The sequence below is a fragment of the Setaria italica genome, chromosome VIII (assembly GCF_000263155.2).
Source record: "Setaria italica strain Yugu1 chromosome VIII, Setaria_italica_v2.0, whole genome shotgun sequence".
NCBI lineage: Eukaryota > Viridiplantae > Streptophyta > Magnoliopsida > Poales > Poaceae > Setaria > Setaria italica.
The window spans coordinates 29,499,345-29,522,565 of record NC_028457.1 but is presented as its reverse complement, the minus strand read 5'-3'; the positions used below and the strand labels follow the sequence as shown (position 1 = coordinate 29,522,565).

The 23,221-nt window shown below is 45.7% G+C and overlaps 1 protein-coding gene across 1 annotated transcript; it reads right to left on the bottom strand.

The window, feature by feature from the left end:
- Nucleotides 1–8,542: 8,542 nt before the first annotated feature.
- Nucleotides 8,543–11,477, bottom strand: LOC101756327 (beta-cubebene synthase-like). Its single transcript, XM_022829066.1, has 6 exons — nucleotides 11,225–11,477; nucleotides 10,670–11,045; nucleotides 10,356–10,574; nucleotides 9,996–10,131; nucleotides 9,640–9,852; nucleotides 8,543–8,921 (listed from the first exon to the last, which is right to left on the bottom strand). Exons 1-6 carry the CDS (start codon nucleotides 11,418–11,420, stop codon nucleotides 8,562–8,564), a joined length of 1,500 nt encoding a protein of 499 aa, XP_022684801.1. The 5' UTR covers nucleotides 11,421–11,477; the 3' UTR covers nucleotides 8,543–8,561.
- Nucleotides 11,478–23,221: the final 11,744 nt, after the last annotated feature.

Below are 23,221 nucleotides of genomic sequence, written 5' to 3'. Positions count from 1 at the left end.
GAGCGCTAGCCAACATGTCAGAGCCAACATCACTCAAGCAGGTACGACGGCTTACAGGCAGGGTCGCAACGCTAAACCGCTTCATTCCGAGAGCAGCAGAGCGAAGCCTTCCTTTCTTCAAAGCACTCCGAAGCTCCAAAACATTTGAATGGGGATACGAGCAAAGCAAAGCATTCCAGGACCTCAAGGAGTACCTGCATTCCATGACGAAGCTATGCCCACCAGAGCCCAAGTCACCACTGCTGCTGTACGTATCAGCCTTAGCAACAGCTGTCAGCGCTGCGTTGATCCAAGAGAAAGAAATCGAAGGCAAAATCAAATAGATACCAGTGTACTTCGCATCCGAAGCATTGAGCGGTTCAAAGATGCACTACTCTGAACTAGAAAAAATCGCATATGCGGTTGTCATGGCAGCACAGAGGCTACGACATTACTTTGAGGGGCATAAAATAGTCATGGTAATCAGACAACCTCTCCATGATCTCTTCTCAAAAAGAGAAGCTTCTAGCCACATCGCCAAATGGGCGTCTGAGCTCTCGGAGTTTGTCGTCGATTTTGAAAGGCGCACGGCTATAAAATTCCAAGTGCTGGCCGACTTCGTCGTTGATTGGACCTCACCTAAGCAAGAACCAAAGCAGCTAGAAACGCCATGGGTCGTCCACTGTGACGGAGCATGGTGCCGTAGAGGAGCAGGTGGCGCAGCGGTGGTGACCTTGCCAACAGGCGTCAGAATCAAGTACGCAGCGAGGCTGGACTTCCCACCAACTGCGAAGTCAACCAACAACACCACAGAGTACGAGGGGCTGCTCCTGGCTTTAAGAAAAATGGAAGCCATAGGGCAGCAAACATTTATCATCAGAACGGACTCGAAGATATCCCGTGATCACATCGAGAGGATAGCGAAGCCAAAGAACCAGAACTCATCAAATACCTCCAGGCAGTCCGAGCCATGGAAAAACATTTCAAGGGATTTGATGTCAGAAACATACCGAGAGCACAAAATGATGATGCCGACAAGCTCGCAAAGGCAGCAGCGGAAGGCGAGCCAATTCCACCAGATACATTCTACGAAGTCATAACTTCACCCTCAGTCAAAGAAGAAGATCTAGCTACCATCAATGCCATCCAGCATTACGACTGGCACGCAAGCATAATGGCTTTCCTTAGAGATCACTTTGAACCTCAGAACGAAGCTGAATGCACACGCCTAAAGCAAAGAGCAAGGGGCTACGCAATCATTGAGGGGCAGCTATACAAAACAGGCCTCTCAACACCATGGCTTCGGTGCGTCGACTATGAAACAGGCAGCGAACTGCTCAAAGAAATACACGGCGGCTTCTGTGGAGCTCACATTGGTTCAAGAGCCCTGGCAGGAAAAGCAATCCGACAAGGGTTCTACTGGCCATCAATCCACACGGACGCACATCTACTTGTACGAAGCTATGAAGCATGCCAAAAAACAGCAAGGCAAACACATACACCCTCACTCCCCATCCAGCTCATACCACCCTCGTGGCCTCTCCAGAGATGGGGGATGGACCTAGTTGGTCCACTTCCAGCAGTACAAGGAAATTGCAGATTCGCGGTGGTGGCAATAGACTACTTCACTAAATGGGCCGAAGCCAAGCCACTTGCCGTCATCACATCAGCTTCGGTGCAAAAAATTTTCTGGCAAAACATTGTCTGTCGGTTCGGAGTCCCAAGGGAGCTAACCGTCGACAACGGCAAGCAGTTTGATTGCATTTCGTTCACGAACTTTTGCGCCAGCATAGGCACAAAGATAAAATTCTCGTCCGTATACCACCCATAATCAAACGGAGCTGTGGAAAGGGCCAACATCATGATATTTACAGCAGTCAAGAAATGTCTCTTCGATCAGAAAAAGGGAAAATGGGTCGATGAGCTCCCAAGAGTCATATGGTCCCATAAAAAACCCAATCCAGAGCAACAGGCTTCACCCCATTCAAGCTCTTATTCGGAGCCGAAGCTGTAACACCTAAAGAAATAAAAAACAAGAGCCTAAGAGTCCTCAAGCACGGCGACGTCGACGAAATCGCCAGAATAGAGAAAGACATGATCGAGCTTGACATTAACGAGGCCATTGAAAACCTGGACAAATACCAAGAGGAAACCCGAAGATGGAAGGATCAACGCATTCGAGAAAGACAGATCAATGTCGGTGACCTCGTCATCAAAAGGAAGAAGAATTGGGAAAACCCAGGCAAACTGCAAGAGGCCTGGGAAGGCCCCTACATTGTCGCAAAGAGTGGCAGACCCGGCTCCTTCCATCTCACAAACCAACAAGGAAACGCTCTCCCACACACCTGGAACATCGACAGTCTATGAAGATATTACCCATAATTGTACACGTTACCTCCGGCCTGCGGAACTATAAGCAGCGCCGAAGGCAACAAAGTGATTTTACCCTTTTCTTTCTCTTTTAAGCTTACCTCGTTTGTAAGGTCATAGGGTCTGGTCTGCACTCTTTTCCTTGCTAGGGGCTCCATAACGGAGGCAAGATTTTTAATGAGGCAGATCCATGTACACCTTTTCTACAAAGAAAGAAAAAAGATTTCCCCTAAGAATGCTTTTCGTTTGAGAAGCAACAACAAGTTGCGTAACCTCGCGCCAGCGCGCAGAGGAGTCTCTCATTTGAAAAAGCAACAACAAGTCACGTGTGCGCGGAGGAGTCTCTCGTTTGAAAAAGCAACAACAAGTTGCGTGACCTCGCGCAGGTACACGGAGGAGTTTTCCATGTAAGAAAGCAACAAGTTGCGTAACCTCGCGCTAGTGCGCGGAGGAGTTTTTCGTTTGAGAAGCAACAACAAATTGCGTAACCTCGCGCTAGTGCGCGGAGGAGTCTCTCGTTTGAAAAAGCAACAACAAGTTGCATGACCTCGCGCCAGTACGCGGAGGAGTTTTTCGTGTAAGAAAGCAACAACAAGTTGCGTAACCTCGCGCTAGTGCGCGGAGGAGTTTTTCGTTTGAGAAGCAACAACAAGTTGCGTAACCTCGCGCCAGTGCGCGGAGGAGTCTCCCGTTTGAAAAAGCAACAGCAAGTTGCGTGACCTCACGCCGGTGCGCGGAGGAGTTTTTCGTTTCATTTCGTTTGAGAAGCAAACAACAAGTTGTGTAAAATCGCATTCCAACATGCAAAAAACAAGCCTCTCGTATACAGCCTCGGCAGAGGTCCAACGATGTTTTTTCGAAAGAACGTGGAAAGTCTCTGCAACCTCGCAAGAGGAGAGTCCTCAAGCACAAGTTATCTAACCTCTCTCTCGCAATGTCACAAAAGGGGGGGTGACATTTTTCGAAAATACTTCCAAACACGTCCACTTCCAAAAACAAGTTACCACACCAACCTCGCACGAGGTCAACCAGCGTAAATCCAGCGACGCGTACAATTATGGTTGAAGCGACCGCAAGTCGCTGTATCAACCAGCTCTCGCAACAACTAAGTCAGCGGGTTGCCCCACATGGCAACCCAGCTTCGACTTATCTAAACTTTCAGTTAGCCCACGAATAAGCGCAACTAAACCACATCAGTTTTACCAAAATGCACAGGCACATGAGTATTTCATAAGGCATAACTTCGTACACAATCAAAAGTATTTGACCTCGTCACCTTTACATAAAAACAAAAAACAAAAACGAGTCTATGAATAAACCATCTACTCCGCAGCATCCCCCTCTTCATTAGTAGCACTAGGCTGCGAACGAAGCTGAGCTAATCGCTCGCAAGCCAACCTCTTCACGTATTTCTGCCCGGAGGATGACCACATGCGCTCGAATAAATTCTTCTTCGCATTCTCCACAACAAAAGACTTTGTGGCGCATCCAATATCTTGGGCAGCTGGCGCAACATAACTGTCCTCGGAAATATTTTTAATATGATCGCATCCTTGTTGCTCCAGCAAGTGAAGGGCGCTTTCTAGGCAGAACACGGCGGAGTAGTCGTTCAGGCCCTCAAGAACCTCGAGGAGACTCTTGACCTCGTCTAGCAACCATTCGAACATGCGCTCACATCCTTCGTCCAGTGGGCAATCATCGGGTTCAACGCCAAACACACCAAGGGAGGCTTTATAAGCTTCATGAACTTTTTCGAACCTCTCCCTTAGTGTAGTTTCTATCTGGCTCAACAGCTTTGCCCTTGTTTCTAACTCAGGCTCCATCTGGCCAACCTTAGCTTTTAAGCCCAAGAAAACCTCACTGTCCCGCTAGGCGCCTTCACGCAAGTCATGGATAACCTTGTCTTTCTCCTTAACAAGCATCTCAAGATCCACCACTTGTGATGACAAGCGTTCGAGTTCGTCGCCCCTAGCCTCGTAATTTTTGTCAAGTCTGCGAGAGTCCTCTTTCAACTCCGTATTCTCGACCTTGACCTTCTTCATTTCCAGGGACATAGCTGCAATAGTCGCTTCAAGTGAAGCCACTTTCTTCGCAAGTTCCGCAGCCGACTTCTCGCTCTTGGCAAGCCGATCCCTTGTAATCATAGACGAGTAAGACATCTGCAAAATTGAAACAAAAAACATTAAATCAAGTCACAGCAGATGCAACAAAGGTAGTGCACATCACATGTATCATCAAATCGGCCAGTAGCCATACTTTCTTTACGAGGTTGGCCTCCAAATTCAAAAGCTCCTCCAAGCTCATCGACTTTACAGATTGCTGAAAATCTGTGAGTCAAACATACAATCATAAGTATACCACAACAGCAACGAAGTCCACAAACAATAATCACTCACAAGCAGCTATTACCTTCATACCCCCGCGCCTTGACGGCAACCGGAACAATCTCTTTACCCCTACCCGAAGCCACCGCACCCGCTCTCTCCGCTTTCTTCGAACCTCCAGCATCTGCATAGCGCTTGCAATCCTCACCCTCCTTCCCCCAATCCAAAATTAGGTTATGTGGATTATAAACCCTACCTTCGGCACACGTCGCTAGAACTTCCGTGTGCTCGCTCAAGCCCAGACCTTCGTTAAGCCCTTGCAGACCAGCCGACAATTTCTCACCTACATCATAACATTTAACTTTCAGCCTTACATGATCCTCACAACTAACCTCGCCAACCTCCCCCATAGTTGCCTCCAAATCCCTCAAAAAGGACGCCGAAGCCCTCCCGCAATCAAAGAACCGAAGCTTCAGCAAAACCACCTCTACATGCTTACCAGATCTAACAGCCTCGGCACTAGCACCCTTAGGATCAGATGAAAACGCGTCCACAAGCTTTGCCTTTTTGGCAGCTACCCTCTCCTCACGCCTCTCGGTTTTAACCAAAAGAGCCTTGAGCTTGTGGAAGAAGGTACAATCTTGCTGCTGGCCCCTGAAGGCGCATCGGCACTAGCACCCAGTACAATAACGCGTGCAAAACGAGGCTTGTTAGCCCCTTTTTTAGTCCGAGCACTAGGGCCTACGGGCGAAGGCGCATCAGTAGGAGGACGCACGGAAACAGGCACAACATAGGCCGGCCTGCTCAGGTCAACAGATGAAGTCATCGACCCAGACGGCAGCACGGCAGATGAAGCTCCCGCGGTAGCATCTTTCCTCTTCTACGCTTCCAAGTTAAGGGTTTTTTGCTTCGCCTTCGCGGCTGCTTGTGACTCAACAACAAGTTTCGTCATGCGAGCAGAATCAAATTTCACCTTCTTCCTTTGCTCAGCACCAGCACCCCGACGGCGCCTCTTGCCCACAACCTCGGGATGAGGTGGCACTGTGATGTCAAGAAAATCAAAAATCCAATTGACACGCCGCCCGTGTCTCACAATAGATTCGAAAGAGCGCCTTTCGGGCTGGGTCACCGGACCCAAAATCTCGTAGGCCATGTCTTCCACTGACTGTACAAACAGGTCTAAGTCGCCAACCTCGTCCTTGTTAAGCTCGAAGCAAGGGAACGGCACAGCTTTCTCGCTCCAAGAAACCTTCTTCTCAACGAGCTTAAGTGGCTTCGCAAAATCAGCAGACAAAGGCCACGCTCGGGCGGCGATGTACTCCTTCACAAGATCACGCCTAGATATCAAGGGCCCAGCAACCCTATAGGCAGCTTTGCACTTCGTCACAATGGCTGTCTGGATAAATGAAGGAGTCGTCAGCACGTCCATCGCCCCAAACTGTGCATAGAATGGAAATCCAGTACCGAGGCCAGCCATTTCAACTCTCACATAAAACCAATGCGTCAGCCACGCGTCATCCCACTTGTTCCTCTGTGCGAAGGTAAGTTCTACCCTCGGCAGATTCCTCTTATCGTTCTTCCGACGCGGCATGAAGGTACAGCATCCAAAATGATTTTCACAAACACCCTTGAAATCATCAGAATAAGTCCTTTTCTTCTGAATGTGAAGCTCATGTAACCTCGCGAAACCCTCCACATCAACGCTCCCACCAAACGTGCGTTGCACCCAATAGAACTTAGACAAGTTCACGATGGCATTGGGGGTCAGCTGGTGCAGCCTAACGCGATAGCGGTCCAATATAACCGGCAGCTGCCTATTGCAGGGAAACCGAAGCCCCACAGTAAACAGATCTATAAAAACAACAGCTTCGCCGACCTCAGGTGTCGGAACTGCCTCGTTCCCAGGGGATCTCCCTATCCCCTTAGGGAAAAAGTTACTCTCCTCAAAAAGTGTAATGTCTTGCGAAGTCACCTGGGAGCGCCCAAAATAAAGAGTAGGAACGCACGGAACCTTCCCCGGCCTCACCTCAACCTCAGCATCCTCCTCCTCCCCCTCAACCTCGTCGGCACCCTTACCTTCTTCCTCGTCCGAGGATACAGCATGAACCTCGGTTTCCCCTGTACCGTTCGAGGCTTGGCCTATTTCACCTTCACCTTCACCCCCATCAGATGACCAATCAGGCAAACTGCTCCCCGAAGATCCCTCTTCAGCAGAAACCAAACCATCCTTCGTATAGATTCGCTTCTTTGACCTCTTCCCCTCAGATTCCCCACTGCTCGCAGACACCGACTGCGAAGCATGGCTACCTCCACCACCAGGGGCAACCTGAAGGGCCAACTCCTCCGAAGACATTGCCTGCAACTCTGCCTGGTGCTAACTACCACGAAAACGAAGTCAACACCCCACCAAGAAAACGAAGCCAATAAAGCACAACGAAGCTGCGCGGCGAAGGCAAAAGGTGCCAAAAAATGCAGCTCAAAAGCGACAGCGTAAAATATGGCCCGCCCCTCCCGGCAAACCTTTTATAGGCATGGTAAAAACCGCCTCAAACCATTAACCGCCACATAAGAAATGACCTTGCTACCCTCACATAACGGTAAAACGCCTTGGCCCGCGCCGCCCTTCAGGGTGACGTTTTGAGGGCGTTTTTGGACTTTTCATGGGATCGGTCGATGGCGCCTCGGACCTCGCCCACGAAGGGGCTACTGTTGGGGACTGCCCCACAACACACCCTGAACGGCGCTGGCGGGGACCCTCTCTCCTAATCAACCCTAACCTCATCACCTTCCCCCTTTACGAAGCTAGTATATAACTGAAGTCAACTATCATGAAGGTGTCCACTCTGTTGTTTTGCAGGCAAGGACTCGCGAAGTTAAACCCCCCACGGAGCTCTCAGCGGTTTGACTTCGGGAAGATTCTGTGGCCAGAAGCCGAAGTTAGCTGACTTCGACCAAAGAAGGCGGGAAGTCTACGGAAGCTCGATCGATCTCGACGAAGCTTATGAATGAGGAAGAGGGTAATTAAGACGGCCCGGGAACCACTTTACAGCAGGACGACTCCGAAATAAGAATCTTGTAAGAGGTTGGATATGTAATTTTACCGAGAAAGCGACATCTTGAATAGGAATCAAGTTACTGTACTGTACGGAATATTCTTAGGATGTAGTGGTTGAGTATGGGTATAATGGGAATACGAAAATGTAACTTTATGGCCCTATAAAGGGAGGTGAACCGTCCCCCCCAGGAGGGCATTAATCACTGATAGGATAGCTACTGCAACATTTGTCCGAAACGATCGTTATCCTCGCTTGTTGTAACGTTCTTCCTATTGTTTGGGTGTACCCCAATATCCGCCTCGCCTTAGGCTTCAGCGTGTCATTATTCTTGCCTTATTGTTATGGTTCCTCTCTATGGCGTGCACCTGCTCCAGCTTGTTTTGCAGATTATCCTTGTTCCTCATTTATCATTGCGAGCTTTGCTTACATATCCATTCTATTGTTCATGTCCTTTTGTAGCATCTTGATCTGACCAGTAGGCATGTCCTTGAGAAATCATTTGGCCGGCCTTACCACGATGCTATAAATTGATCTTATAATACTCTAGTTGAGCTCAAATATTTTTTTCATGCTCTAATCCTATTTTTAGTTTAAATTAAGTATATTTTATATAATCTCTTTATTAGGGTATTTTAGGGTAGTGCATTTCATAGATGCTACGGCATCCCTAGTATGACATCTCATAGACTCGCTATCTTTTTTTTGTTATCATAAATCTTTTGGTTAATATTTGTCTTTTGAACGGAGTAGTATGTGTCGAAAATAAAATAAATAAAATATAAATAAGAGAAAATAAATTACTTACCCTTAAAATGGTTTATTATTTGTTTTCTTATTTTTTCTCGACACAAGCATATATATGCAGTACAGTATATGTTCTACAGATGCAAATAACAAATTTAGACATGACGTCCTTGAGGAAGAGGAAGGTGATCAGCTCCTTGAGGTCACGGCCGTAGGTGAGGCCGTCCCTGCCATGAAGGTAGTAGGCCTCTAGCACCCTCGTCGTGTTCAGCAAACATTGCACTACCGGCTCTACTGCAGGTTTCACCTCCATGCAAGCTTTGTTTATCCTCCTCCATGCATGTTCCACCATCCCGGCGATCGCTGCCACCGCCTCTTCCCCAGTCGTGCCGTATTCCCTCATGTAGCACTCCACAGTGCTGGCCACATCCTTCTCGCACTTCCCTTGCTGCGCGCAAAGATACGTGTATTTGTGATGTTAGGTGTGTGCATATGTAGTAACATAGAGATCCATCTGGCACTACTAGAAATATGACCTCCCGTCCCTATCATTAGTACCGGTCCCATTTGAACTCGGTACTAGAGGGACATTAGTACCGGATTCAAGTTTGGGATTCCGCAAAGGTCCTCTAGTACCGGTTGGTGGCTCCAACCGGTACTTAGAGGTGACCCTCTAGTACCGGGTAAAGCCTCCACCCGGTAGTAAATCCTTTAATTAGTACTCTTTATGATGTCATATTTTTCCAATGCAATACAAGCAAGTAGTAGATTTTTTTGCTGTTTGTGATGTCAAAGTGGTTTGGAATGTACTGCATGTCTGTCCATTGTTTTTCTAATTATTTGTTATCAATAAAAATAACAACAATGGTCTTATAGATACCTCCATGACCCAAATACATTCTAAGGTGACTTTTTCTCAAACTTTGACCAATAATGGTTATCGAATTAATTCATTAAGTAAAGCGAAATAATTAAGCAACACTAGACCTCTCATCAAAAGTGCTTTAATTTAATCGTGCATCATATGTTTATGTTTATACAAAAGATGAATAGTCAAAAGAATGAAAAGGTAATGGCGTCAAATATTTAAAAATAGATAGACTATCAATTATTTGAACTCGATATAGTGCCTTGTAAGAACCAATGTCATTGAGGAAGCGACCCACTTCTATATTGGCACAAAACATGTCAGGCATGTCAAGTGCCCACTCGAATGCCTCATTGTTTATCACTTGGCCTGCACTCATCAGAGCTGTGAAGAACAACAACGGCAAACCCGTCGCCATAAGTGAAACGTCTAGATGCTCTTTGAAGCTGGGCGTGCAGTTTTCATTGAACCATTTAGCCTGTTGGATGGAATTTTTTGATTGCAACGGGTACTGCACAATAAAAAACATTTTACCCAGATAAGTTGGGATTAATAAAATTGAGAGGAGACCTAAACCACAGTTTATGTTTGTTATGTTTCTATAGAAGTTTCATAGCTGTTAGTTGACTATTTGACTATAAGATAACAAGGTACCTCTTTTTTGACATAAGCCATGCGGTACTTCTCGTATGGTTCCAAAGTATCCTCAATTTCATTGAAGTTACTCAATGTTTTGATGTAGAACATGCGTAGGTACTCTGGTAGAAGAGAAACCATGCTCTCATCCCATCTACATATTATTATGACAAATAAATACAATAATTAGTTTGACTGCTTTATTTCGACCAGCAAACAACGTTAACATATATAATCACAATGATGATTTTAGATTCTTTTCATACGCAAGTCAACATTCCAGCTATTGAGTCCCTTGTTATTTTTTTTGTAAGTGAGCTATACGATAAAACTTGATTGTTCATTTACAAAAAGCATATAATAGAGGTATTATCCTACCTTTGTAAGGCATCATCTAACATTTGGGACTCCTCAAAGGTGGCGCGCACATCAAATGTGTCATCAATCAGGACCAACAACCCAAACACCTTGGTAAGTATGATCCGCGCAGCAGAGATTTCCTCCCCATGGAACACTCCAAAGCTGTAGAAGTAAGACTCCACGATGCGGTCCCGACAGTAGGTTAGCTTCACACTGTCATAGAGATCCCTCCACCATCTTCACATGGAATTAGTTGACCCACCTTGTTAGTGAGGACAATGAACAATGAACAAATAGGGTGAAAGAACTAATTAATATACATATCAACTTACAGTGAGAGGTCCTTAAGCTCCTTGAGGTGGACACTCCTAAGAAGGTTGAGGTTAATCTTTGCGAGCTCGAGCATCATGATGTCGTGTGGCTCTTCTTTCTCATACTCAGTAATATAATGCATGGTCTCTAGTTGCCGCATAAAACGAGGGAGCGGAATGTCAAGGGCATGGGAAACTTGTTCCTTTATAGGAGATGTAAGCTTGCCTTTTGCAGCCTCAAGATGGCGCCTAGTGAAGACGATAGCATCATCTAAGATCGTCTCACCAGGTACCGCCATGTGAGCAGCATTGTACAAGCTAAGTAGGCCCCTCAGGTCATTGCTTAGATTTATGTTGAAACTACCGGTGTCGTCATCTCTAAATTTGTCGAATACATCTGCATGCACATATGTATATACACAAATTAAATCTTAACAAAAAATTGTATGATAAACAGTTTTCAACGTATATAGGTTATAGGTGGCAACAAGAAAAAAGAGAAAAACAGAGAAACATGTGAAAGAATAATGATCGAGTATAACTGATCAGCTTTTGTTAGCTTCTGATTTCTATTACCTGCAGATACCCAAAAGCCATGTTGCCTATGAAGACGAAACCGGAGGGCAACAACATGCAAGTCATTGGAGCTGCCAAAGTCCAGCTCCTCATCATGGACACGGTCTATTGCCTTCTCAACCTCCTTGACGAAAGGGTTATCTATACCAAGGCGTTCGAGCGTGTCCACCAACCTCACCGTGTCGGCCACGTTCATGGCTTTTCCAGCCTAAAACTTTCGGCACACTTCCCCTTTGAGTTGCTCCTTCCTCTCTCTCATCCACTCCTCCGACCCCTGCTTGTTATACAATACAATATAACTAAAGAGCTAAATATTATAACATGCTGTCAACTACAATAAAATCATAAATTCATGCCTGTGATGAGGTAGGAGTGCAATTCACAAAGAAGTCGCCCCATAAACAAGGTTCAAATTAAAGGCGCCGCAGGTCTCCTTGTTAGCAACAATAGCCTTGCTTGCAGCCATCCTACACGCTGGATGTTCAGTAGTCACTAGTTGCTAATAACTGGCTGCAATGCTTAGTTAACTACTTGTGGTCTTGTGCAGATTGCTCTATTCCGGTATTGATCTCCTTTTATAGAGGTTGCTGCTAGTGAAGTGAGTGGGCTAGCTAACAATGGATCAACGTGTAACGGTCCATCTTGGCTGCGTCAACTGGACCGCGTCTTCCTGGCCACGTCAGTGTTGCACAGGACACGTCATTGTTGACTCCATTCCTGCTAGGTTGGTTTCTGCACTATAATCACGTAGGTAAGCCCAATAATTATTCAACAAGTCTTTTACGGATCTAACGACCATCCATTTGGCCCTGTTTGTTTGAGCTTTAGCTTTCCAAGCTTTCCAGAGAGCTGACTTTTGGCTTTTGCTTCTTGGAAGGGTGGCTTTCTGAAAGCTGACTTTTGGAAAGCTAACACCATTTGACAGCCTAGCTTTTGAAATGGTGGAGTGTTTCTAAATATTACAGGATCACCAAGGGACATAATCGCAAAAAGCTTGGGGACTTCTAATGGCCATGGCGATCAGGCTGGGCGCGATTAGGGGGCCTACGGTTCCGATGGGTGGCGCATCGGGGAGAGGAGTAACAGGGGATCTTGTGGAAGTGCTCATCGAGGTGGGAGGCTCACAGAGATGGCTGGAATTGGTGGCGGGCGGTGAAGACCGCGGCTGACTCAAACTTCATGCGGCGGGGCTCCTCCAGGGGGGAATCGATGGCATCAACTAGCGGAGCAGGTGCAGCTCGGCTTCAAGAAGCTTGCAACGCCTTCTTCTGGCTCGGACAGGCGACGGTCATGGTGAATCAGCCAGGCGAGCTCCGGCGACACTTGGCTCTGGTCTGGAGCGGTCCACTAGTAAAGAACTTACCTTCTATCCACCTCTTTTGTCTCGATTAATATTTGGACCATGACTAAAGTGGCTTTAGTCCCTGGTAAAAAATGAGGCACCGAAAGGACATCGACGGGAGGGGCTTTAGTTTCGGTTGTAAAGATCTGGCGCGCCCCCCTTGTCTCGGTTGGTAATTCCAACCGGGATAAAAGATTTATTCCCAGTTGGAATTATCAATTGGGACAAAAGAGAGTCTTTTGTACCGGTTGATGGCTCCAACAGTGACAAAACATCCTTCCCCACGCCCCCCCTCTCCACATTAATTATCCTCATAGGTCTCCAACAGCACAGCTCCTTATCTTCTCCTAGCACACAAGTATTTCTTCTACTCCTCTCCCTTTATTCTTCCTCGTCCTCCTCCTCTCCTTCCACCTCCTCCTCTCCCTCCGGAACGGGTGGCCGCCCCCTCCTCTTGCTACCCCTCCCCTTCCCCGTCTGCTTGCTCCCCACTGGCAGTGAGGAGCGACAGCAAGGTGAGGGCGGGCAGCAACGAGCGGCGGAGGTGGAGGCCGGGCGCGGGGAGGCAGGGTGCAGATGCGGCACGTGGGGGAGGCGGAGTCGGAGGTCGGACACGGGGGTGCCGGAGGCGGAGCGGGGGATCGGCGCGGGCGGAGGCCGGGTCGGCGGCGGTCGAGCGGCGCACGCCACCGGCAGCCGGGCATGGTTTTTTTTCCAAAACTTTTTAGTCCCAGTTGGTAACACCAACCGGGACTAAAGGGGGTCTTTAGTCCCAGTTGAACGATCTGGGACTTAAGACCTCCTTTTGTCTCGAAAATTTTATTCCGGATGAATTTTAGAGAGATTTGAGACGTACCAACTAGGACTAATGCCGAGTTTTCTACTAGTGGTCCTTTATGGGTGGCTGCGCTTCGACGATAGAGAGACGTCAAGGAGCAAGAGTGGGGCTTCAGCTTGGCGCGGAGATCGTCGTGGTGATGGCCGTTTGCTCCAGTAGGAAGAGGGGCGCGCACCAGTCATGGCTCGGTGCACTGGAGGAGAGGGAGACAACATAGATGGAGATAAAGTTGAGGAAAGAAAAATGACCGGTTCACAACATAAACGATGGCGGGTAGGTAATTTTCGCGACCTTGACGTAAAAAGCTACGGAAAGCTCACATTTCACTGCTTCTGGGTTTTCCATGAATCATAGCTTCTGTGAGATTTTGGATTTCGGAAAGCTCAGCCCAGAAGCTGATCGTTTGTTCGAGCTTTCGACTTCTTAGGGTGGAAAGCTGCTGGAAAGCCCAAACAAACAGACCCTAGGGATAATTTTGTAATTTTTATGTAATTATTATTTTCCCAGAACTCCCGTATATGCATATCTTGTTCCCGATATCCTCCGGCGCATGCATTGATGCATTCACGGACCTTCCCTGTTCTTCAAGCTGCAGATTTGAGGTCCATTAAAGGTAACAAAAGTAACGCAGTAACGTTGCAATCGGACTTTCTAATTTCTTCCACTCGTGCACACCATAACACAGCCGGTTATTAATTCATTCCACGTTGACTACTACTGTGAATGGGTCGTCCCACATGCTTTGATTCTTCACTCTCTGGGCGTGCTATTGCATGGTGAAAGATGAAACGAATCTAGAAACGCCACCTTGACGAATCTAGAAACGCCACGATGACCTTGACGAATCTATAAGATGGAATTCCAGTTTCCCGGCCGTAACAGGGACAGAGCTGATCGAGCTACTGCCACGCGTATGTACGTGACGCGTGCTGTTCTCAAGCACATCGTCGCGGCCTGCAGGCGGAACACATTCAACACGCGCGCCGCCGCCTCGATCCATCATGTTCTCAGTTTCATGATGCTGGTCCATGCATCTTCACGAATCGTCTCTTGCTACTTCTATCATGCATTCATGAATCGTGCAACAACAAAATCACATACGGGACGTCTCTTGCTACTTGTATCATAGTTCCGTACCAAAGAGACCCAATTCTCTTCTAGATTGTACATATGCTTCTTGCATTCTACTCCCTTCATTTCAAAATGTAAGTCATAGCCACACCAACTGGATCCTGTTTATAAATATTGTAAAATCTGTACTAATCCATTCATGAACCTAGAATTTTGAAACAACTATATCAATAGCTTTTCCTTTCAACCAAACAGGATGCCCATTTTCAACCTAGAATAATTCTATCCACTATACATCAACTACCTTGGCTTTCATATTTTCCCCTAAAAAAAGCACCATATATTAAGGTAGTTACACAAGTTCACTTGCCACCCTAAATTATTGCCTAGTTAAGTTCATCTTCAACCTGGAGATCTGAAACCATTGTATCAAAAACATAACTTTTGTTTTTTTCCCCTCATAAACACACATAAGACCGGTGCTAAAATTTTTATTTTGTCTAGATTATACTTCGGAACCCAAATCAAGGTGGTGGTATCAGCCTGTCTGGATGGACTAAAACTAAAGTTTAGACATCAAACTTTAGTTGGCAAATATAACCCTATCTTGTTTGGAGGTAGAGCTAATTTTTAGCCCATTTATTAGGAAATGTCCATTCTATCCATAGGGGTTGTAGGAGACAAAATGTTAAGATTTTAGTGGTGGGTATTTTCTTTCGTTTGCCGTTCATGTCTAAAATTAGCCTCCACTAGCTAGTTAGGTTTGGAGGGCTAATGAACTAAAGTTTACTTGATCGACTAAAGTTTAGCTCTGGATCCAAACAGTTTTTTAGTAAAACTCATAGCAGTATAAATGTAAATTAATTGTCCCATGTCATATATATTCAAGGAAATATGCATGCCATCTTTGTTGACATCTCTTGCCTTCGTGGGTGTTTGGTTTTTGTTGACACCTTTTTGGGTCAACACACCAATGCGCTAGGTCGCGTGTGTGAAACGATCACCTCGTCGATGCTCACTAGACGAGGCCGGTCAAACCGGTCTGCTGCTGAGCATCGACGAAAACCTAAGATCGCCACCTCAGGAGGGACCCCGTTGGAGGTAGCGCGCCTAGAGTTGCTCTGAGATCGATCAGGCCACTCAGAGCTTCCTCAACCACCGTCGAGACGAGGAGGAAAGCAAAGGGTTGGAAAAGCTAGGGTTTAGAGATAAAAAGTAAAAGATATGTTTGTCGATTGGGTGTTAGCCCTCAATTGGCCAGGACCCTCTATATTTATAGGATGGGAGGTCTTTTCCCGCAAGAAATCCCATTTCAACTCCAATTCAATCGGGACTCTCAATTTCCTTCCGGATTAGGGCAGACCGGTCAAGCAAACCGGTCAAACCAGTTTCACCTGCCAAATCGCCTTTTGGGCCAGATCGGCGGCACTGCCAATTTTGGGCTCCAACACATGCCCCCTGTTTCTTTGTAAAGCTTGCGTACCAAGAAATAAACTGAGGCCGATGAATCCCACTGGCCATTTTCTCCTAAGGGCGATATGTCAAAATACTGGCCATTTCCTTTAAGCATCTTGCCAAAGACTCGAATGATACTTCTTCAAGTACCTCCCATTCAGAGCTCTTGGTAGTTGAAATCCATTCAGAGTCTCCACCATATAAGAATTCCCTCGGAGCACTGTCGTAACCTTGTAAGGGCCCTCCCAACTTGGAGACCACTTTCCAAATTTATTGCTCTTGGTTCCTATAGGTAGAATTGTCTTCCAAATCAGATCTCCTACCTAAAATGTTTTGGCCTTAACTTTCTTGTTGTATGCCCTTGCCACCTGAATTTTGTCCTTTTCTATTTCTACCAAGGCCTCCATCCGCTTGTCGGTCACCTCGTCAATATTATCCATCATCAAAGCATAATAGGTGTCAAAATCGAGATCATTTTGGTTAGCTACCCTATATGCAACCAGATTCACCTCAACAGGCAAAACGGCCTCTTGACCATAGACAAGCTCGAAAGGAGTAACTTTAGTCGCACCATGTCTAGAAATACGATGAGTTCATAAAGCTTCAGATAATACCTCGAGCCATCTCTTGGGATTATCCTCTATCTTCTTCTTGATGAGCTTGATCAATATCTTATTGCTAGACTCGGCTTGACCATTGGCTTGAGCATAATAAGGAGATGAATTGAGCAATTTAATATCATAGGATTCACAAACTCACGCATCTCTTTAGATATAAATGAAGTCCCCTTGTCTGTAACCTGTGTGTAATATGCTCACTAATAAACTCAATCACCTCTCGATGTGTCATGTTCTTAAGGGGAATTGCTTCAGTCCACTTGGTGAAATAATCAGTGGCCACAATTACAAAACAATGTCCATTTGATGAAGACGGATGAATCTTGCCGACGAAATCCATTCCCCATCCTCTAAATGGCCATAGCTTTATAATTGAATGCATTAATGAAGCAGGCACCAACTGAACATCTCCGAACCTTTGACACTCTTCACAGCCTTTGTAGTAGCGAAAACAATCGGCTATCATATTAGGCCAATAGAAACAAGCTCGCTTCAGGAGCCATTTCATCATACGAGCCAATTGATGCGTACCACAAACTCCTTCATGCACCTCTGCCATAGCTAGCCTTGCTTGATCGGAATCTAAGCATTTCAACAACAACCCATCGACCATTCGACGATACAACTCACCCTCTATCAAAGTGAACTTAAGCTCCCACCGTCAGACTTTTCTATCGACCAAGCACTTAGGATCCCGCAAATAATTAAGCAGAGGTGTTCTCCAATCATCCACTTTGTCCTTAGCAAATTCGGGACGGTTTATGGCCGAAGCGGAGTTTTCTCCAAACAGACCGGTCAGACCGGTTTTGGAGGCCGGTCGGACCGGTTCTTCCAGGCTGCAACACTCGGCTTCGTAAAGCGTCGTTTTTCTTTCATAAAAATTTCTTTTATGAACGTTGTAACCTGACCCTTGTTGTGCCAGAGCATTAGCCCTCGGATTCTCTTCCCTTGCTACATGATAAATAACAAATTCGTCCATACAAGATATGATGCCTAGACATTTATCAAGATAAGCATTAGAAAACCGTCTAAACATTGGCATACCTTGGATACTTGCTGTACCACCAGTAAAGAATCACCATAAGCCTCAACATGATTTACCCCCATCTCTTGCAAAATTTCCAAACCAAATAACAATGCTTCACATTCAGTTTGATTATTGGTACACTTGTGATCCAATCGGCTAAGTAACTCAAAAACAGCCCCGTTGGGTGAAATAAGCACCATACCAATACCGCAACCACTTTTACGTACCGATCCATCAAAGTGCAACTTCCAAGGGGTAAAAGTAACATAACCGACATCCAAATCAAGTTGCTTATTAATTCTATGTTCAACAATAAAATCGGCCACAACCTGACCCTTCATTGATTTCAATGGTTCGCAAACCAGATCATATTCAATGAGAGCATAAGCCCATTTGCTAATTCTACCACTCAAAATAGGTTCTTGCAACATGTATTTAATTATGTCGGTTTGACAAGCTACTATGCAAGTATTTGATAATAAATAATGCCTCAACTTGGTACAAGCGTGATATAATGATAAGCACAATTTTTCAATAAAAGTATACCTGGTCTCGGCATCCAATAGTCTCTTACTTACATAAGTAACAACGTGCTCCTTTCCTTCAGTTTCTTCAGTTAAGACAGCCCCAATAACACCCGCTTCGGTAGCTATATAAAGTTTGAAAGGAGTACCATGTAAAATCAACTTCGTCTTTTAACCGAAGTAAAGGAGTAAATGCATTCACCTTTCCGGACAAGTTACAAATAAATCTCTTCAAGTAATTCACCTTGTCCAAGAACTTTTGCAACTCTTTTTTGCAGGTTGGAGCTTGTAGTTTCTTGATAAATTCAATCTTCTTAGGATCAATCTAAACTCCTTTCTCATGCACTACAAACCCCAAGAATTTCCCAGCCGATACACCAAAAGCGCATTTGAGTGGATTCATCTTTAAACCATACCGATGCATTATTTCCAATGCTAGTCTCAAATCAGCCAAATGGGATTCAGGCCCAGCCGATTTTACAACAATGTCATCGATATATACTTCCAGCACTACTCTAAGCAAATCATGAAAAATTAAATTCATAGCCCTTGATAAGTAGCACTAGCATTTTTCAACCCGAATGTCATAACAATCCACTCAAACAAACCGACAAAGCCTGGACACACAAAGGCCATTTTGGATATATCCTCTTCGGCCATAAAGATTTGATTGTACCCAACATTGCCATCAAGGAAGCTAATCATTTTGTGACTAGATGCAACATTAATAAGTACATCGGCTATAGGCATAGGATATTCATATTTAAGCGAAGCTCTATTAAGATCTCTAAATTAATGCATACACAGAGCTTGCCTATACCTTTCTTCTCAACAGGTACAATATTAGAAACCCAATCAGCATATCGACAAGGCCTAATAAACTTAGCATTGAGCAACCGATTAATTTCTTCTTTTACTCGGTCATAAATAACAAGATTAAAACGCCTAGCAGATTGTTTATGTAGCCTAAAACCAGTCTTGATAGGCAGCCGATGCTCAACTAGCTCATGGCTTAAACCGGGCATTTCAGTGTAATTCCATGCAAAACAGTCGACATACTCTTTTAAGAATTTTATTAAATCGGCCTTAAGAGCAGGCTCAAGATTTTTGTTTACAAACGTCGGCCTTAGTACAATACCATCACCAATATCCACCTCCTCTAAAGGATCGGCTGATGTGAATCCTTGTCCTAATTTACTCATGTCATCAAGGTCCTCAATGGCCTCACACATATCATTCTTCTGCGCTTGATAGTGTTCTAGCCTCTGCTGCAACCATTCTAAATTTACATCTGTCATATCAAATGCGATAAGCTAGCCGATCATCAATTGGCTTTAATACAGCAGCGACAAAGCCATCTTTTGTGCAACTAATGTATTCACAATCAGAAAGATCTATGCCAGACAAACACCTAACATTATCATGAGTACTTACGGTAAAACTATCGGCTATAGCAATACAAGCCAATGTATCACCATGAACTACCTCTACTTCATCACCAATCCACTGAATCAAGCATTGATGTAAAGTAGAAGGAACGCATTGATTTGCATGTATCCAATCACGACCCAAGATTAAACTGAAGTTACCTTGGGTTTCGACGATGAAGAAAGCAGTAGCCAACGTCTTGCTCCCAACGGTGAGCTCCATAGAGACAACGCCTTTCTCTCCCATAGGCTTGCCTCCTCCCACACTGTTGATAGTCATGTTGGTCTTGATTAGCTCCTCATTTGAACCTCCCAATTTCTTGAACAAAGAGTAGGGCATCAAGTCTCAATTGCCCCTCCATCAACCAACATCTGAGAAATTGGCTTTCCATTGATTGGACCTCACATATACAACACCTTTAGATGGTTCTCAGCGTCCTTAGGCTTCTGGAACACCACTTCCTTAGGCCCAAAGTCTAGGTGAGCCATATCCTCCTCTGAGAGCACATACCCGTCCATTGACATATCCACCACATTTATGTCCAGCGTCATCCTCTCAGGAGAAGAACTGTAATCAACAAGTTGTTCATCATCCTCTGCCTCATGGACTGATGCCAACTCGTTGTCGTCAACCATAGAATCAGAAAGAGCAGAAACGGGTGATGTTTTTGATGGACCGATCTGACCGGTTCCTAGACCAGTCTGATCGGTTCAGGAGCTGGCTCAGACGCTCTGACCGGTCTGACCGGTTCCTCAACTGGTCTGACCGGTGTAGCCTGGGCATCATCCTTTGTTCTCCACTCCTTCTTCTGAGGTGCCATGGGTCTGTACCTGTTGAATGCCTCATCCCTCTGTTCCTCCAGCTCCTGTTCCCTCTTCTCCTGCAACCTGAGCCTCTGCAACTTCCTCCTTTGCGTGCGAGTCAACCCGGGAGGACACCACTAAGGTAAAAAGTATTTAGGATTCGATCCACTGTTGCTAGCTTCATGATCATTGGCAGTGGATATTTTCTGAACAGGAGCTGAGACCGGATTGCTTATATCAATCGGCCTTTCCGTATTAGCTTCAATGGGAACCTTCATAGACCCAATCTGTGTGACAGCTTCTTCTCTGTCTTTCTTTGGGTCTGCTTCTACCTTCTGAACTTCCCCTTCCCTTTTCTTGGGACAATAAACTTTCCTAGGGGAAGAGACGCGTGGTGCCTTGACAGACCGGTCTGACCAGTCGGGTCTGCTGACCCTAGCCAGATAGGTGAGGAGCCCACCGGCCGTGCACAGGGTGCGAGATTCTATCTAAAGCTGACTTTCTAGAGTTTCCCCATCCAGGATGGAAAGGTGGCTATTGCACAGACTGATACGGCACCCACATCACCCCATTATCATCCGACATTGGGCACGAAGGATTTGGCACTTGAGGAGCCCAAGATGTGGAGGGATGCCTCCTTTGTTTTACCTGATCACCCCTCTATCTAACAACTGCTCTCGGCAGTGAGCCTTGCCTTTCTTGGTGAGCGGGTGACCTCATTCTCTTCTTTACCGGCCGATTGCTCGGAATGGCCTTTTCCTTGGTATACTTGCACAGAAGCATATCAAATGTGATTTTTCCCCTGGGGCTGCTCCCCTGATCCTTTGCCAAGTTGAGCTTCTAGGTCCCGATCTCCGGACACTTGGGTTTCAGCATTTGAGGATGGTTCTGTGTCAGATCAGTCTGACCGGTGTCCTGAACCGGTCTCACTGGTCCAGCCTGACCGACTGGCTCGATCGGCTTCTGACCAGGTCCTGAGTGCGAGGTTTGCCCCCCGTGTCTAGAGGCTTTCACAGTAATTTTGAATGACTCCCTGCCATCAGGAGTCTTCTCATACACCACTTCTCTTATCAACTCCTTGCCTCTTAAATCGGGCTTTTCTTCCCCGATTACCACATTTTTCTCCTTAGTTGCTTCGGCTTGGTACAGCCGAACCAGTACCTTAGGTTGCTGAATATCCATCATGTTGACAGGAAATGACGTCTTGTCCACTTGCATCTCATGGAAAGTCAACCGGCCTTCATTTATAGCCGATTGAACCTATCAACGAAACACATTGCAGTCATTAGTAGCATGAGAAAAACTGTTATGAAACTTACATTATGCTTTCTTTTTCAGTTCTTCAAGTGGAGGCATGGTATGAGTTATTTTCAAGTGTCCAAGCTTAAGTAATTCATCAAAAATGCGATCACACTTAGAAACATCAAAAGTAAACTTTACCTCCTACCGACTCTTTTGAGCCAGCTTAAGTGATGCACAAGAGTAAGACTTAGCCTTAGAAGTCCAAACAAATTTGGTAATGTAAACTTCATTGTCATCGTCGTTCGAACTATCGGAATCATACTCTATGGTGTGCATATTAGATCGACGTGACTTGAAGTTATCCTTTTCTTTAGCAATTCTAAGCTCCATTGTTGAAGCTTTCATTAACACTTGCGCAATAGTGTGAATCTCAAAGCCTTCTAGCCAATCTCTAATGAAGGATCTATCACTATCGGTAACCCTTAAGCGCGAGGTCGGCCAAATCACTATCGGTAAGCGACAAATTAAAACAACGGTTTTTTGTTTCCTTGAATCATCTTACGTAATCAAAGATAGATTCTTCTTTACCTTGCCTAACCGATGTTAAGTCTGTCAACTTCAATTGAAAGTTCCCGGTGTAAAAGTGATCATGAAATTTTTGCTCTAATTGTTCCGACGAATCAATAGAGCCAGGAGCTAAAGAAGAGTACCAAGCGAAAGCAATTCCAGTTAATGATAAAGAAAATAAATGCACACGTAAAGCATTATAGTAACCCGCTTCGCCTAATTGAGCCAGATACTGACTAATATGCTCCCAAGTAGTTCAGTTATCCTCGCTACTGAATTTAACAAAATTGGGTATGCGCCAACTGACCGGGTAGGGAACATAGTCAAAATCAGCTTGATACGGCTTTTGATATAATTTTAAACTCCCAGTGTCTGTGCCGTATTTGCTTTGCATCAAAGCTAGTACCTCCTCCCTGAATTTTCTAATCTTGCGCAAGGTGGGTATCTCTGATTGCTCTTGGGCTGAAGTATTCACAGTGCTCACATTGAGTGGGTTGCCGTTCTGAATGCGGTGTAAATCAGAAAACACGTCATTCGAGACCCCTCTAGATGCAATAATGTTGTGGGGAATTGAAGGCGACGTGTAAGCTATTGTGCTAAACGAGGATGGGTGGACCCCATAATCACCAACACGGCAAGGGGTGACCGAGCTAGGCACAACGGCGATCGGCACGGGCATCTCGGGAATGACGGCCAGCTGGCTGGCCTGGGAGGCCTGACCGGTTTGATCGGTCGCCTGGACCGGTCTGACCGGTTTAGCTGTGTTCGGCTGTTGCGGCTGGGTCCGAGGCGGTGTTTGTCCTGAGTAAAAGTTCAACGGCATGCCATACGTGATCCAGGGATGGCACCCATACTTGCTGATGAACTAGTTTGCATGACCCCACGTGAGTCAACTTGCAGAAAATCGTTTTTGTCGCTAGAACGGATCTATTCCCTGCAAGTTGATCTATTTGAGCCATTAACGTATTAGTGATTCTATTTTGATCAGCAAGGCTTTTACAAAGCTCATCGTTAACGGCGGTATAGTCAGAGGGGAGATTACTTACATTGCGTATTTCCTCGACCATTCTATCCTTCATCTTG

Coding starts and splice junctions, on each gene's coding strand:
- LOC101756327 (XM_022829066.1), bottom strand. CDS start 11,420: ATGAACGTGGCCGACACGGTGAGGTTGGTGGACACGCTCGAACGCCTT. Junction 10,575..10,669: donor GAGCTTAAGGACCTCTCACT/GTAAGTTGATAT, acceptor TTCCATGTGAAG/ATGGTGGAGGGATCTCTATG. Junction 9,853..9,995: donor TGGCTTATGTCAAAAAAGAG/GTACCTTGTTAT, acceptor TTTATTGTGCAG/TACCCGTTGCAATCAAAAAA.